The sequence below is a fragment of the Lepus europaeus genome, chromosome 1 (genome assembly GCF_033115175.1).
Source record: "Lepus europaeus isolate LE1 chromosome 1, mLepTim1.pri, whole genome shotgun sequence".
In the NCBI taxonomy this organism is placed as follows: domain Eukaryota; kingdom Metazoa; phylum Chordata; class Mammalia; order Lagomorpha; family Leporidae; genus Lepus; species Lepus europaeus.
In genome coordinates, this window is record NC_084827.1 from 154,561,140 (window position 1) to 154,578,791 (window position 17,652).

General features: G+C 36.3%; 1 protein-coding gene across 1 annotated transcript in view; it reads left to right on the forward strand.

The window, feature by feature from the left end:
- CPS1 (carbamoyl-phosphate synthase 1) overlaps nt 1–17,652 on the forward strand; it is a 138,499-nt gene that overhangs the window by 53,757 nt on the left and 67,090 nt on the right. The window contains exons 16-21 of the mRNA XM_062191022.1: nt 129–257; nt 4,352–4,496; nt 5,897–6,107; nt 7,764–7,962; nt 11,944–12,120; nt 15,523–15,641. Coding sequence (XP_062047006.1) covers nt 129–257; nt 4,352–4,496; nt 5,897–6,107; nt 7,764–7,962; nt 11,944–12,120; nt 15,523–15,641 — 980 coding nt within the window. The remainder of the gene's footprint in view (nt 1–128; nt 258–4,351; nt 4,497–5,896; nt 6,108–7,763; nt 7,963–11,943; nt 12,121–15,522; nt 15,642–17,652) is intronic.

Here is a 17,652-nt window from a genome sequence, read left to right on the forward strand (position 1 = left end):
AATAGAACATTTCCATAGCTACTTTCCCCAAATAAATTGATTTATTTGAATTGTCAGACTCCTCGTGTTGTGTTTTTCTGCTAGTGTGGTCAGTTTTTAAAATCTGAGGTCCTTGTTCTTGTTGACAGATTGAGGATGCACTGAAGGCCGCAGACAAAATTGGCTACCCAGTGATGATCCGGTCTGCCTATGCCCTGGGTGGGTTGGGCTCAGGCATCTGTCCGAATAGGGAGACATTAATGGACCTCAGCACAAAGGTATGTAGTCTCACTGACTCCGAACCAGAAGGAACTGGCTTGATATTGTTATGTATTGGGAAACGATCTTTTCTGTATTTTTTTTTTGGGGGGGGGCTTAATTTTTTTTTTGTTTATTAAACTTTTATTTAATGAATATAAATTTCCAAAGTACAGCTTATGGGTTACAATGGCATCCCCCTCCCAAAACTTCCCTCCCACCCGCAACCCTCCCCATTCCCGATCCCTCTCCCCTTCCAATCACATCATGATTCATTTTCAATTCTCTTTATATACAGAAGATCAGTTTAGTATATATTAAGTAATGATTTCAACAGTTTGCCCCCATATAGCAACACAAAGTGAAAAAAAATACTGTTGGAGTACTAGTTATAGCATTAAATAAGAGTGTACAGCACATTAAAGGCAGAGATCCTACATAATATTTTTTTTAAAAAATTAATTAATTTTCTATGCCATTTCCAATTTAACACCAGTTTTTTTTTTTATTTCCAATTCTCTTTATATACAGAAGATCGATTCAGTATATAATTAGTAAAGATCACATCAGTTTGTACCTATGCAGAAACACAAAGTGTAAATATACTGTTTCAGTACTAGTTATAGCATCACTGCACATTAGACAACACATTAAGGCCAGATCCCACATGGGATGTAAGCACACAGTGACTCCTGTTGCTGACTTAACAATTTGACACTCCTGTTCATGGCGTCAGTAATCTCCCTAGGCTCTAGTCATGAGTTGCCATAGCTATGGAAGCCTTTAGAGTTCGCTGACTTTGATCTTATTCCAATAGGGTCATAGTCAAAGTGGAAGTTCTCTCCTCCCTTCAGAGAAGGCACCTCCTTCTTTGATGGCCCCATTCTTTCCACTGGGATCTCACTCCCAGAGATCTTTCATTTAGGTCTTCTTCTTCTTTTTTTTTTTTTCTTTTCCATGGTATCTTGGCTTTCCATGCCTACAATACTCTCATGGGCTCTTCAGCCAGATCTGAATGCCTTAAGGGCTGATTCTGAGGCCAGAGTGTTGTTTAGGACATCTGCCATTCTATGAGTCTGCTGTGTATCCCACTTCCCATGTTGGATCTTTCTCCCCCTTTTTGATTCTATCAGTTAGTTCTGTATTTCTTAAATCACCTACGTTCTCTAAAAGTGTTGTGTAGGAGGTGGTACTTTAGATAGGAAAATGAAGTGCAACTATCTATGCTGGGAAACCTGCATAAATAAGCTACATGTTTCTAAGTCAATAAGTAATTGCTCTACCTAAAGGTCCACCTTTATTGTATACTCTACTGACTTTGATGATATGTACTTAATCCAACAACATTTTCCTCTTACACAGTTTACTCCAAAATACTTACAAGGCCAAAATATATTTAGTGCTTAAAAATGCAGATTATCATGCTTCATTTCCATTAGTTTTTTAAAATAATGAGTTATGGATGATATTCCAATAAGTCAAACAAAGTACTTTGTATAGTTTGTCCTCAAAATATAAGTGTTTAAAATATGACTGTATAAACCCCTTAGTATAATTGGTGAGTGAACTCTGTCAATGTCCAGACACATGTAAAAAGTGAGATTTAAATGGTTGTTATTTATTTTTTTATAAAATCACTTTATAATATTGATGAATATTTCTTTTTTTGAGTATTAAAGGAAAAATCTTGAGGAAATACAGATACACTTCAAAAAATTATTTAGAGATTAGTACAGAAAACATTGCCTCAGAACCTTTTGTGCTGACTGTATTTTCACAGAATAAAACAGTTCCTGGAAATACTGGGTGCCCCAGAATTACCTTACATGGATAAATGCATGCACAGCCAAGATGCCTGTGTAACTTACATGGCAGTCATGGAAATGAATCTGACAGAATCATAGTGAGAGCTGTTGTGTTGAGTGCTTAGTAAATAGCTCAAGCATTACTTTCCCATTACTTTCTTTTACGACTGCATCAAAATAAGATTCTTGAATTGTTGACATAGGATTTTGAGAGCAGATAAATACAATTAAATAAACTTAAATAACTATAACGATTGACTTACATGTTAACATCTCAGATTTAATCTTTCTAAAGTTGCTAAAATGACAAAAGGAAGGAAAACATGTCTAATATAAATATTTTTATTCCATTATGGACTTTGGAACCACATATTTAAAATAAAAACTTATTAATAAGGATATAAAATTATGTTTCTTTTAGATGTTCCAAGTTATTTTAATATTAGCAGTCTCATTATTTCTGCTAATAGTGTCAAGGCATATTTATTCTCTACTAAAAGCAGTTTTCCTGTATGAAAATACATTGTGGGCCGGCGCCGTGGCTTAACAGGCTAATCCTCTGCCTTGCGGCGCCGGCACACCGGCTTCTAGTCCCGGTTGGGGCGCCGGATTCTATCCCGGTTGCCCCTCTTCCAGGCCAGCTCTCTGCTATGGCCTGGGAAGGCAGTGGAGGATGGCCCAAGTCCTTGGGCCCTGCACCCACATGGGAGACCAGGAGAAGCACCTGACTCCTGGCTTCGGATCAGCACAATGCGCTGGCCGCAGCGGCCATTGGAGGGTGAACCAATGGCAAAAAGGAAGACCTTTCTCTCTGTCTCTCTCTCACTATCCACTCTGCCTGTCAAAAAAAAAAAAAAAAAAGTATAGAAAATACATTGTGAATACTGAATTTTTCATGTAAACATTTTACAGTGAAGATGATTTTGGAATGAGATAATTTTTCATTGTTTAGATTCTACTAAAACAATTAATAGGCCTTTGCATGACTTTATTGTTGTTGAGAAACCTAGCTTTTCCCTTGGGAAGATTTAGTCCCATAGTGTCTGAGGCTACTTCCTTAAGTTCTTGAAGTTATAATTAGCACCAGTAGGAGGTGTGTTGACTCATCCAGGTCCCTACATTACATTTTGAATAAAATCTGTGATTCGAAAGTAATAGAGTGCAGGAAAAAGGGTTAGACAACCTCAATCTCTCTTTTTCCTAAATAGCCATCTACTTCATTAGAAAACAACAACTTCTCTCAACTCATACCCTTTGTTTCCTGGATTTATTCTTTCAGGAGCAACCAATATGCAAATTAATCATTATTAAATTGTTAACAGAATTTTCTAACCACTCTGAGAGCTTCACTGTGGACAGCTGTGGGGACAAATGTGTCTCATTTTCTGTACCATGTGCTGGAGCCTGTGTGATGTCTGAGTTTAAAAAAGTAATGTTGGGACACATTATGGAAAAACTCACCCTGAATTATTGCGTCATTAAAATGACTGCTAATAATTTGAAACCATTCAAACTACTTCTGTTATCACTGTCTCAAATTAAATGTATTATGAGACAAAAGGACATATTTGTCTTGGATTATCACTCACTATATATCCCAAGGTCAGAGGTTGCCTCTTTTGTATTTTGGGTTCAGTATTCTCTCCACTGTGGGTGTGCAGTAAATAAGAAATGATAATTGCACTAATTCATTTCTGTCTAATCAGGCATACATGATGTACGACTCAGAGTACTTAAGCACTTAGGCAGTGATTAACTATAATAATAGTTGCATATGATTCTTCTAATTCCCAAGTTTCATATGCCATCTTGGCTAACTGTTTACAATCATCATCATCTCTTTTCTCCTCCTCATCAACATCAACTAACTTTTATTGTGTGTTCGTTGTATAAAGCACCCTCAGCTATTTTTGAGAAAGCCAGAGTCTTTAGACTTATTTTTCCAAATTTATTCTCACTTATCACATTTTCTGGTTTCACAGAAGCCTCGCTGCTGAAATAATTTCATTTCCCTCTGCCTGATTGCTCAATTATTTTCTCTTTTTCCTAAATTAGTTTGATTTAATGTCATATCAGCACTTTGAATGGCAAGCCTCAATGATGTAAATCAAGCATATTCACTGTGGGATGCTATTCCTGATCTCACTGATTTTCTGACACATTGTGCCTTCTGGAGTGCTGGGGAGGATGGAGACAGGATTTAAAACTGCAGGGCTGACCACGGTTTGGGCCATGTCATTTCCCCAAATATTCTTGTTTAAGCTCATGTTTTTTCTTACTCTTTGATAACTTTCATTACCGATTTCCAGGCCTTTGCAATGACCAATCAGATTCTGGTGGAGAAGTCAGTGACAGGTTGGAAAGAAATAGAATATGAAGTAGTGCGAGATGCTGATGACAACTGTGTCACTGTCTGTAACATGGAAAACGTTGATGCCATGGGCGTTCATACAGGTAGGCAAGATTCTTCAAGAACTGCATTAGTGCCTTAAGATCATGTCTTTGATGGCATAGCAGTCTTTATGAATTTTGTTTCTATTTTTAGCTTAGTAGCCTAGTAACAACACCTTACACATGTATAGTATTTTACAATATTAAAAATATTCCCATGGTTAATTTGATTTTCACAAAACCCTATGAAATATGGCAGATATTAAGAACATAGTTTATTTGAGGAAAGAGTTAAATATAAGCAATGCATTGAATGTAAAATCTACAAGATTTCATGCTGAGAGAGGTTGAGAGGCAAAAAGCAGAATGAAGTATTAGTCACCAAGTGAATTAGAAAATATCCAGAAGAAATAGGAATAGGTTTCTCAGAAAGCTAAGTTAGTTAGGTGATGATATCTATTTTAGAAATGCTAAGCTTGAGGTGTGGGCAGAACTTTCAAGAAGGCAATTGAAAATGTGGAAGCGGAATTCAAGAAAAGAGGATACAATTAATGAAGTTGAGTAAAATTCACAAGAAATCACTTATATAAAGAAAATAATCAAAGCTGGAGGCAGACAAACTATTCAAGTACTTAAGTATAATAAGAGGATAGACTACGGTAGAACACTGATGGATGAGAGACATAGATTTACAGGGCAGGAGGAAGAGGAAGAATTAGTGTTGACGATGAAGAATGGAGGAATAAAGAGGAAGAAAACTGGAGTAGTACAGTACCAAGTAAGCCAATGTAAGAGCATATTCTTTAAAAGGCATTTGTTTTTGGTGGTATAAGTGCTATGGCAAGTTTAAAAATGAGGTCTTAATTTGGCATTTAAATATCCAAGATTTTGAGACTTCTAATTTCAATGCAGTGTTAGTTCTGTCATCCTTAGTGAAAGGAATTACATGGTAATTAGTGCTAAGCAGAGAGGACAAAGTTTCAAGAAGTTTTGTCGTGCAAAGAATGAGAAAGGTTTGTATGATTGGCCATCTTGAGAGTGGGAATTCTTGAGGTAGTAGCGATCTGAGAATCTTTGTAGTCAGAAGGGATAAAAACTAAGGGTGATGAGATTGAAGATAAAAAGAGGCAAAGAATAAAGAGAGAATGTAAAGAAATGATGTGCAGCAAAAAAGATGGATGAACCAATGTGGGTAAGGTGAAGATAATATTCTATGGAAGGAAGAGATTAATACCACTCCAATAAGTAGATGATTGGGTCCTTGATGGTTGCATAAGTTTGGAAGAGCTTAGAGGGGCTTCCATAAATCATAAGTTAGAATAATAGGCATTTTACATTAGGATAACTACTTTCCGTACAAGCCCTTAGTTTGTTCTGTGTTATGATTCATTCAAGAAGATTAAGTCACTGAAGTTAGTTATTTAAATATGCCAGCAAATAACAAGTGCTGTTTGAATGTACAGGTGATTCAGTTGTTGTGGCCCCTGCCCAGACACTTTCAAATGCGGAGTTTCAGATGTTGAGACAATCTTCAATCAATGTTGTTCGCCATTTGGGCATTGTGGGTGAATGCAACATACAATTTGCTCTTCATCCAACCTCAATGGAATATTGCATCATTGAAGTGAATGCCAGACTGTCCCGAAGCTCTGCTCTGGCCTCAAAGGCCACCGGGTAAGACCAGAATAATTGACCATGAGTTTGCAGATCTATCCCAGATAGAAATGGAAAAGTGACAGCTAATGAACGACTGTGCTGCCTTTAGAAACGATAGCCTCCATTTATGTCTGCCAGCTCCAAGTCATTTTTGGGACCCTAAGGACATACTTATTAATGAGCTTGCTGCCAGGATGAGACAAATGGTATTACTAGCTGACTTTGCTTGCTGGCTAATCATAAACTAATCAAAATCTGGGGGGCCAAAGCAGGCTGTGAAAAATCTGTTTCTTAATTGCACTTTGCAGATGCTGTTAAAAAGTTTAAATTAATCGTCAGTTTTAGTCCTCAGTTGACTTCTGCAAGTATATAGCTCTATAGCAAGCAGTTGATAAAAAATAAAGTTCACTCAACTCAAGTATTTAATACACATTATTTTTGCTTTACCCGTGTTGTATGTAATAAAATATACAATATGTTCTGTAAATTAAAAGAACAAATTAAAACATCCTAACACCATATCCATTTAACAATTGCTAGCAAGCACAGAGACAATAAATTAAAATCCTTTTGTTTTATTAATGCACTTAGCATCTGGAGTTTAAATGAGCAAAATATTTGCTTATATAGATTTCTTACTAGCTATGGGGTGGTAAAAGGAATGTTGCCCTACATGGGAGTCATAAGACCTGGTTCCTTATTTAATTCCTCACTGCCACTGTGACTTTGGATGCATCATCTATTATCTCTCTCAGTTTCTTCATCTATTGGGTGGAGCATTGTACTAAAGAACTCATAATTAATTATATAATTCTATGAATTATTTTCTTAAATAAAGTTACAAACATATTCATGTTCTCAGAGTGTTAGTTTAAAAATTTATTTATTTATATTTATTTGAAAGGCAGAGAGAGAGAGAGAGAGTATACATTTGTCAGTTTAACCCCCCTACCCCCACCCAAATGTTCACAACGAGATGCTGAACTCAGGGCCTGGAGCTCAATTGGACCTCTCCAATAGGTGGCAAGAGCCTAAGTGCTTGAGTTATTATCACTGCTTTGCAGGGCGTGCATTAGAAGGAAGCTAGAATCAGAAGCAAAGTCAGCACTCAGACCCAGGCACTCCAGTGTGGGATGCAGCCATTCCAAGCGTGTCTTAATTGCTGTGCCACACACCTGCCCATCGAGTGTTAGTTCAAAAATAATTTGGAGACAAAACAAGAACACAAACTCACAATGCCCACATTTTCTGTCCATTACAGTACTCGCTAACACCAGCTAACTCCAGTGTATTCCTAGGTACAGACATATCTAAATGTTTTCAATAGAATATTTTGCAGATTCTCATCTCAGAGGGTGTTAAATACAAATTGAGGTTAAACCTTATTTATCAAGGAAACTTGATTTTGTGTCAAAGAGGTGAAGATTGGGAGTTGTAGCAATGCATGTAAAAGCATACAGAGTGAATTCTGTGCCTCTATACTTTATCATGACACACATTATTTTATAAATGGCTATAAATATGCTTAGAGATAAGAGAATCTGATGTATCTTATATTCTGAAGTGGAATGATACCAGAATTTCTAAGAAGGACCAATTTATGTTTTGGACTGTTTTCAATATTGCTGCTCAAACAAAAATAACCAAAAAATGAATTTGTCTCCCTCCCCATAGCTATCCTTTGGCATTCATTGCTGCAAAGATTGCCCTAGGAATTCCACTCCCAGAAATCAAGAATGTTGTATCAGGGAAGACATCTGCCTGCTTCGAACCAAGTCTGGATTACATGGTTACAAAGATTCCTCGCTGGGATCTTGACCGTTTTCATGGAACATCCAGCCGAATCGGTAGCTCTATGAAAAGTGTAGGAGAGGTGAGTTCTTAGTTTATTCCTTTATTTTGTCCCTCTTCTCAATTACTTTGTCAAATTCTTAGCACCACTGGAAGTCTTAAGTTTGGTTGGAAACGGAGTTCTTGATTGGAGAATATAACAGAGTTGCACTGTGTTTCATAACCAAATCAAGAAAGTAAAATAATATAAAACACAACATGTTATGCCCAAAATGCCACTGAACTGAGGTTAAGAATTACACTTTGTGGGTGAGTGTTTTGCTCAGTGGTCAGGATGCCAATTAAAGTGCCCACATCCCTTACAAAAGTGCCTGGGTTTGAGTCCCAGCTCAATTCCCAATTCCAGTTTCTTGCTAATGCTCACCCTGGGAGAGAGCAGGTGATGGCTCAAGTGGGTCAGTCTATCAGCCACGGGGGAATTTTGGATTGAGTTCTCGTTTCTGTCTTTGGCTTTGAACGGTTGCAGGCATTTGCAGAGTGCACCAGCAGATGGTAACTGTATCTCTGTCCCTTTGCCTCTCAAATAAATGAATAGATAGAATTCAACTTTAGTTTATTCATGCAAAGTGTGGCTGTAACTTCTTTGGGCTTCACTTTCCAAATTTGTAAGAGAAAGGGCTAGATTAGATGATCTCTCATGGTCCTACTAGCTATATATTTCTAAATTGAAAAGAGTACAGTGGAACATTAAGCTGCATTTTATTATGCTGAGAAGTTCTAAGCCTTTAGCACCTATAGACTATTTTTCATAAAGTTTTATATTCTTTGAAATTAAAGTTAGCTTTTGATTATTCCACCTTCAAGGACACAATGCTCCTCTGTATGGAAGAAAATAGAAGAATTCAGGTCATTGCTTCTGAGATTCACTTCCCTACTTCTCCTCATCAAGACCTTTATCTCTTTTTGTATTCAGAAGTTAGTGGAGGGAGCAAGAGCTTTGGAATTAGATGCACTTGGGGATTGTTGTTGGCATTTCCACTTATTAGAAAAGAATCTCATGCAAGATACTATATCTGAGGATCTATGGAAGCAGAGATGATAATACCCAATGCTTGCAGGGTTCTTACAAGGATTAGGATTAGTACATGTGAACAGTTTAGTAATGTCTTTTAAAGTAAGTCCATAGTATACTCCCACTCAGTACAATCTAGTATTACTATTGTTATAAAATTAATACACCAAAGTATATAGGGGCAGAGTTGAGTAAAAGAAACATCCATGAATCAATCAATCAATCTCATCAATCTATCTACCTATTTATCATCTATATTTGCATCTATCTTACTATATCTCTATATCATCTCTGTTTCTGTTGTGGCCTTGATGAGAGTTCTAAATCTAAATCTAAATCTAAATCTAAATCTAAATCTAAATCTAAATCTAAATCTAAATCTAAATATCTAAGCTGGTTAGACTGCAGAGAAAAAAGATTATTTAGGATGCATTAGCTCATACTGGCCTTCATTTGTCCATGACGCAACTGACAGTCTAAACTCAGATTAGTGATTTCAGAAGTACATATCACACTGATCATAGGGAATACAGCTTGAATTTACCCACTGATTCAGAAAGAAAGAAAAATGGTTTTATTGGTACATCATCTTCACATATGAAAGACAGAATTATTACTAGTTAGGCTTCTTAATTTCCAAGATATTAGTGTACAACTTTAAAGTAATGACAGATAAGGAACAATATGACCTTTTAATGAAAATGTCTTACTAGCTGTTATAAAATACCAAGGTATCTTCTTCCTTCATAGTTGTTTTAAACCTTGTTTTTCCTATCTTGCTTTTCAGGGCATAATAGAATTAGAGCTCAAATGCCTTAAAAAGCTGCATTGGTGGTGTTTCTGCCAAGTAAACAAATATAATATTGTTTGTACATCCCAGGGTTTATTTTTTCTCATAATGTCACAGTACCATGTGCAGGTCAAAGAATTTGAGACAGTTTTGAGATGTTTTCATCTGAGGCTCATTATCTGAGAAATTTTTGTTGTCGGTGAATATTTAGCATGTTATATTTAGTTCAACTCAAGCAAGTAAACATTTCTTGAGTTTTTACTAGACACAGGGAGAATAGAACAGTGAACAAGCTAGAGATAATTGTAATGCATTATCTACAATTAGTGAGTTTAACATATATAAACAATATCCTATATGATATGAATTAATGTGTGGTATAAGTTTAAATACAGTGTTAATATACAGGTATTGGGAGAATACAGCAGAGTACTGCCACATAAAGCCAGGATGGTTATTCTATTGAAACCTGGTGAAACCTTAACACAGCAAAAATGCATTTTAATAATATAAAACATTGAAAAGCACAAATTCAATGGCCAGCGCCGTGGCTTAACAGGCTAATCCTCCGCCTTGCGGCGCCGGCACACCGGGTTCTAGTCCCGGTTGGGGCGCCGGATTCTATCCCTGTTGCCCCTCTTCCAGGCCAGCTCTCTGCTATGGCCCGGGAAGGCAGTGGAGGATGGCCCAAGTCCTTGGGCCCTGCACCCACATGGGAGACCAGGAGAAGCACCTGGCTCCTGGCTTCGGATCAGCGAGATGCGCCGGCCGCAGCGGCCATTGGAGGGTGAACCAACGGCAAAAAGGAAGACCTTTCTCTCTGTCTCTCTCTCTCTCACTATCCACTCTGCCTGTCAAAAAAATTTTTTTTAAAAATAAAAAAAATTTAAAAAAAAAGAAAAGCACAAATTCAAAACACACACTTAGTTGTGCATCCCTTTATTGCTACATAGGTATGCTTTCTTTGGCTTTATTGAATGGACCTCATATACTATCATGTAATAGGAAGCTTCAGAGTAATAAAATGCATAAAGTGTTACTTATAGAACTGGTTAGTTTATGGCAAAATTATAAATATGGAATACTTCAATTTTCATTAAATATCCCCAAAATATTTTATTTATTTTATGTCATCATAAAATATCTGATTTCTGTCAGTCTTCTCCATGCCTTGGCTAAATAATCAATAAACATAATGTCTAACACTTCAAGGTAGCACTGTGACTTGTAAATTGCATATCTGAATTGGACTAACATTTGGTTTATTCCTGCTCTTGTGAATCTTTCCTTATTTCTAATTAAATTTGGAAGAGTGTGAAAAGGTTATCTGTTTGGCTTTAGTGATCTTTGAATATGTATCTTGTCACACAATTGATGTGAAGATTGCTAAACTGACATTAATGGGAATTTGAGTCTATTTGGGGAAATCACAGATTACTGAAGGCAGCATTATAACTGTTATTGTTTTAAGTTGAAGACAAAAAATGCATAGCAATCTATTATTCTGTGGAAATATTCAAAGACAATGTTTATCCAATGAAAATAACTGGGTAAAATGCAGGGTCAATTTAAGTTTCTGTCTGACTTGTAAGTTGTTCAAAATAAATCACCATATGGGCTTTTCCAATTTATTAGTGTACAATCGGCTGCAAAGATTGAAGGGAAGAAGACACATTGAATTTATTGTGGGGAATTTAGTCTCTGCCTACATTCAAAATTCTAATAGATCAGTATTTGTTGTGATTTTCAAGGTCCTATTAATAATGCTTAGCAATAAAGAAAGCCAATCTGTCTTGGATCTTGACTGAAGGTCCTTTAAAATAAGTTCTTTTTTTGTGTCAATATATATATGTAAAGGTTTTTCCTTATTTTCCTTCTTTTTAAAAGATATTTGCATGAGAAAGACATTAAGGATGAATCTATATGCTCCAATCAAATATTCATTTTTTTTACTATGACTGTGGTCCAGAGTAGATAGAGCCAATTTCCTCTTAAGTTTCAGCAAATACAGCTGAAACAAGTACAACTGGTAAATGCCTAACCTAATGTTAATGTCTCATTCTGCTAAAACCGCAAACAAAGGGAGAGAGGAACACCAGCAACCTAAATACCCAACATCTAAAACTTGAGTTTTATTCTGGTTTCTATATCGAATCCTTTTATGAACTAAAGACACACAAGATCTTAAACATGTATTTCAGGTCATGGCTATTGGTCGCACATTTGAGGAGAGCTTCCAGAAGGCTTTACGAATGTGCCATCCTTCTGTAGATGGTTTCACGTCCCGTCTCCCAATGAACAAAGAATGGCCATCGAACCTGGATCTCCGGACAGAGCTGGCTGAGCCAACCAGCACCCGCATCTATGCCATTGCCAAGGTAACCTGACAAGGAACCCAGAGCCACACCCCCCCACACTCCCCAAATATAGGTACAGGTAGTCTGGATTTTATAGTAAAACTGAATTACAAAGTGTTATTGAATTCAGGAATTTTAGGGAAAATTTTAATCCTCTTCAACAAAGACTTCTATAGAAGATTTGAGACATCCATGTATATCAGGTATTTATAATTAATAAAAATTATTCTTTTTTATTTAACTTTGAGCCTGAACTTAAGAACACTTTGCAATTCTAAAAGATTATCATTTAGATAAAATGCCTCTTCCTTGTAGTATGTGTAGTATTAATTCTCTTGAGTAGATTAGACAATATTGACTTGTCCTTCCCTATAACCTTCATTACTTGTTCTTTAAAAATGTGTAAAGTTGTATTTTAGAGAAGAGGATTCATAAAATGTTACTACTGCATATGTGCCACCTCTGATCCTAGAATTATCTTAGTTTATTTAATTTCCTTTCTGTGTTTAAACAACAACAGATTCTGCTGAACGTCCATGAACAAAAAGCATCACACTTCTCACTCCCACCCACTAGTCACTTTTCATGCAAATTAAATGCCATATTAATCTCCTTTCATATTTACTGTGCTTAGGGTTTTGAAGTTTGAGCTCATTTGATTTTATAAAAGGTGACTTGGGCGGCTGGATTCTGTCCGGTCGAAATCCCTGACTGGCTTTTTGATATTTAAGGAAGCTCAGGCATTAATCCTTCAACAGTATCCATTCACATTGGTCCTGCAAAGCCCTGCTGACCATTTATGTGTGCATGTGGGTTGCATGGATGAAATATGAGTTTTATCATTAAATGCTGTTGATGATTTAGAATTCATTATAACTGTGTGCATATGCTGAACATTCTGAAGAGAGGGGAAGGGGATGAAAGAATATTTCCTTCATTGCACCTAATCAATACCTTCATTTTTATGTTTTCTAAACACAGAATATGTAAATCCCATTGAAATTCTGAGAAGTACTTTTATCTTTTGGTATGCATTTTTCAACGTTCAGTTTCAAGGCAATTAGAGTGTTCCCATGGGGGTTATTGCAGGTACTAGCATTGAGAGGCTGTTCTCCTAAGCCATCTCATCTTTGTTTATTGCTCTTATGTTGGTCTTCTGTTTGAAAGCAATTCTCGGCATTCATATTTGTTTGTGTGCTTGTGTGTGTGTACATGTGTGGAGGTATTATATGTGTGTGTGTGTGTATTGTTTTCAGGCAAAGTGCAACAAATGGATCTTTTCCTTCAGTCTAGCAATCATGTTCTTGCTGTTTGGAGGCAGATGAAAAAGGGAAGCATTTCCAAGTTCCCAGCTAGGCTTGTAAACTCAAGTGAGCCTCTCATTCCTTTCTAACAGCCTTTTAAAGGATGAGAACTCAGGGAAAATGTGTGGAGCTTCTTTCTTGCACAGAATGCTCTGTGTACAAGCAAGAAGTCTAGCGTCTGAGATATAAATTATTGTTGGCCAGAGTGCCATGAGAAGAAACTGATTTCTGTTTGTTAGAGGTCATCATTGCTGCTCATTTCCACAGCAACGGGAACTTGGTGATTTTGACAAACAGTGTAAGGACCCTGTAGGGCTGAAGTGAAAGAGAGTGAAGGGAGTGTGTAAATCTTCGCCAGCTCTCATGATTCTTAGAAAGGGCAACTTGCTCTGAGGTCTGATTCCCGCAGCAGTCTTATTTCAGGATGACTGGATCATCACCTCTTTTGATGCATGGTTTTATTTTTGATTTAAGGACAATAAAGAACCTCAAACTGGTGTGGGGTTGTTATGGACTTCATGACAGCAGTGTAACACGGCAAAGCTGCAGCGCTTGAAGATGCAGTTTCAAGACTGGCAGGATTCTTGCCTTCTGTTAGAATTTCTGGGTGTGCCTGTTCTTGGTCTTTCTTACAGTGAACAGACTACAAGATTCCATACTGATCTTCACTATGTGTGACTGTGTGAAAATCTCATTTAATCAGTCAAAAATATCAACATAAGATTGTATCCACCTCACTGTGTTGATAGCTGATTGCTAATTGTGCCTTTAATTTCACAAAAAGTAAGACAGAATACTAAGTCCTTGGAAATCAGACTGTGCTGACAGGAAGAATTAGACAAAAGAAACATAAATGGATTTACGAAATGAACATGGCTTTGATTATTCCCATTAGATATCTAGTCAAAAAAATTGAATCATGCTATATCTCAACTCTTATATTGTGGTCTGGTCTCTCTGATCCTACAAATAAGTAAAAGCATTAAGAAAACTAAGCTCCCTGGGTTGAAAGTACAGCAGAGTTATGAATTATCTATATTTCTTAATGGGACTTAAAATATAAAGTATTATTCTAAAATATGTTATCCTGTAATATTCTCTGATTATTTTTACTGAATATATATATACATATATAGTCTTCCTACCCTTACATATGGGCCAAAATTCTGCCTCAATGATATAAATAGTGCCAACACTGGAAAATAGGAACTGTAGCCAGGAGACACATAGCAGTTTTTCTTTGAAAGGTATTTATTAATATTTTAATCATCTTTTATTGCCTGCATTACCATAAAACATGCAGACATATAATATTCACATATACAGATATGTATGAAACAATAATAGACATTTTTTATTTGTAAAGTTAGGTTTTGAGAGTTTATCTCTTTCAGTTTATTTTCTATTCAGCTTAATGATCCACAGTTAAATTTTTATTTTTGAGAAACTTCTAAAGTAAGCTTTGAGTACAGAAGAGCTGTGTGTCAGAAAATAAGGTACTACAACATTGTTTTGGAATATATCAGAATTTTATAAAATATCTGTCTTGGCACAAAATCTATAGTGATTTTCTGTTTGAAGTCTTCTGTGAGAAACCATTCTAGAGATATAGTGTCAAGTCAAATTTGACCCATAAATTCTCACTGACTATTGTATGTTTGTGTGAAATGTAAAATGAGGTGATAAGAATATGCTATTTGTTGAAGGATAGCTGTCAAAAATACAAACTAAGTGGTCATTATATTGATTCTAGGTTTCCTCACCAATTTATCTTAACTGTAGTTTCAAGAGATTCTCTTTAGTTCCAAAGAGATACACTAAATTCAGGATATATTTTATTGGTAACACGGTCAAATAAAGAGAAGGGAGACAGAGATGGTTAAAGCACCAGTCCCCCCACCATTCCCAGATCACTCAAGACAGGTACTTCCTCTGTAAGCCATTCTTGGGTGTAGCTGGCAGCACCTTTAGGTTTCTTGGCAAGAACACCAGTGATGTCAGTTTCATGTTTAAAATTTCGGTCAATAACCTCAGGCTCTCTAACATGGGTGTTACTGGTTTTCAACCAAAGATGTTTATAAATGTTTGCCAAACGAAGCCTCTCTTCTCCTTTTGACAGGCCTTGGAAAACAACATGTCCCTTGATGAGATTGTGAAGCTCACAGCCATTGACAAGTGGTTTTTGTATAAGATGCAAGACATTTTAAACATGGAAAAGACATTGAAAGGGCTCAGCAGGTAAGGTAACCTTGTTCTGATTGACTGTAAGGATCTGTTGGGCAATTTTTTGAAAGGTCTTCTTGCTCTGAAGCCTTGGGCTAAGATTTGGCCTCTGGGAAGTGAATGGGGCCAACTGCAAAACAGGAGCCATAACCAGAAGATGCATGGTGGTTTTTGAGTTGTGTATCTTTTAAAAGATGTCTGTTAATACTGCCACCCTTACCATAAAGCATCGTGATGATGTCATTAGGTCTCTTGAATTTATGAAAATTGGTGTGCATTAATGGATTCATATGTTATTTAATCATAAAATATTACCTAAATTTAAATTTTATTAGTCAACAATTAAATGAAGAATGTTTCTGTTGTCTATAAAATTGAAATTCTGAAGCCTATTTTTCCCTTTTAATATCAACCTACACATTGCTATATAGTGATAAGAAAATGCATTCCTCTTTCATTCTACTGAATTTTTAACATTGAGACTTTTCATTTAGCATACAAATAAGCCACATTCAAGTTTCTGTTAATAGACTCTTTACCTCTCACTAATTTACATTTTTATCTCCTTCATGGCCAATTATATTTAAATTTCATTTCATGTTGAGAATATTCTGATAATGTCAGTGTGTTAAAATCTACTTTTTAATTTTTCACTGGAAGGCCATTAGTGGGGTCCCTCAGGTTTGTGAAATCATGGATGGGTTTTAAACATGTTATCTTTGAAGATGTGATTGGGTTGCTATATTTGGCTAAACTAGATATGCAGAAACTGGGTAATAAAACCACCTACTTTTCTTTTTGAGAAAAATAGGTTCTTTTTCCTATATTTAATAATTGCACATGTCGAGTACTTAGTTTTGAACACTGGGATTCCTTCCTGACAAATATGAAATTAACTACAGTTGCTTATAAATCATCCTTTCTAAAGATCACATAAAATGAAGACTAGATAGAAAATAAGTTAGGAACTGAGCCTATACATTTGTCTTAGAATTTTGCTGACTTAAGCTTTTCTTTCTTGGTTTATGATGCCAGTAGAACTTCCATGTTGAATTATAGCAGGTTCCACTGTTTTCAATTTCAGGCAACTGATTTCAAATGCCAATGAAACCACTCCAATTTAACCACATGAGGGTGCTAGAAACTTACACTACACCACATATAGCAGTGGAAGAGAACTGGGGTAGAAAATACCAGATGTTACCGTGATTTAAATTTTCACTAGATCTATTTTCTGGTATTAGGATAAATTTAATGTTTTAATTGAATAATTCTGTTGTAGCCAGAAGGCAGGTTGAGATTGTAAGTAAGTAGAAATAAGTCTATATTGATAGTGAAAAAGGTCTTTGGAGAATTAGAACCAATCACTTTAATAGACTATATATAGTGTTTTTCTGACTTCCACATTCTGTTGTATTTATTTGCTGATAATTTGACATTTTCAGGCACACATGTAAATAAAGATATTTTCTGTTCATAATGATCCACATTAAAAACACTTTACATAAACTAAATAATTGATAAGATTCTAAAAGTTTGCCCCTCCTCTGTATAGGTTTCTTGTGATTCGGGTGTGCTAAAGTGTCCATTATAGAGTGAAAGGTAAAGCAAACCTGGAGTGGGACTTGAGAGATGATCCATGGCATTAGTAAACTTAACCCTGAACACATTATCTGAGTGATTTCATCCCTTTTTGGAGTGTCACGGGGGCACACAGAGCAATTTGGTTATTCCCATTATTTAGAGGTGTTAGATAAAGACATAGAAGGGATGGTCACCAAAGCTATCTGTCTCAATCTTTCTGTGGCACACAGGGGTCTGATTCTCAAGGGGCAGCAAAGGTGTTGGGATATGAGTGTGAAAGACCTGAGTTTCCTTTTCCTGTTTTGATTAACCTCACCATTAGGCTGGACCATGAAATTGCTTTTTGTCAGCCTGTAAATATCCAGAGAGGCTTAGTCATCAAGGATGCACCAGTCCAACAGTAATAGGAGCTCTCTATGAATAGTTGGCACCATATAGCTGA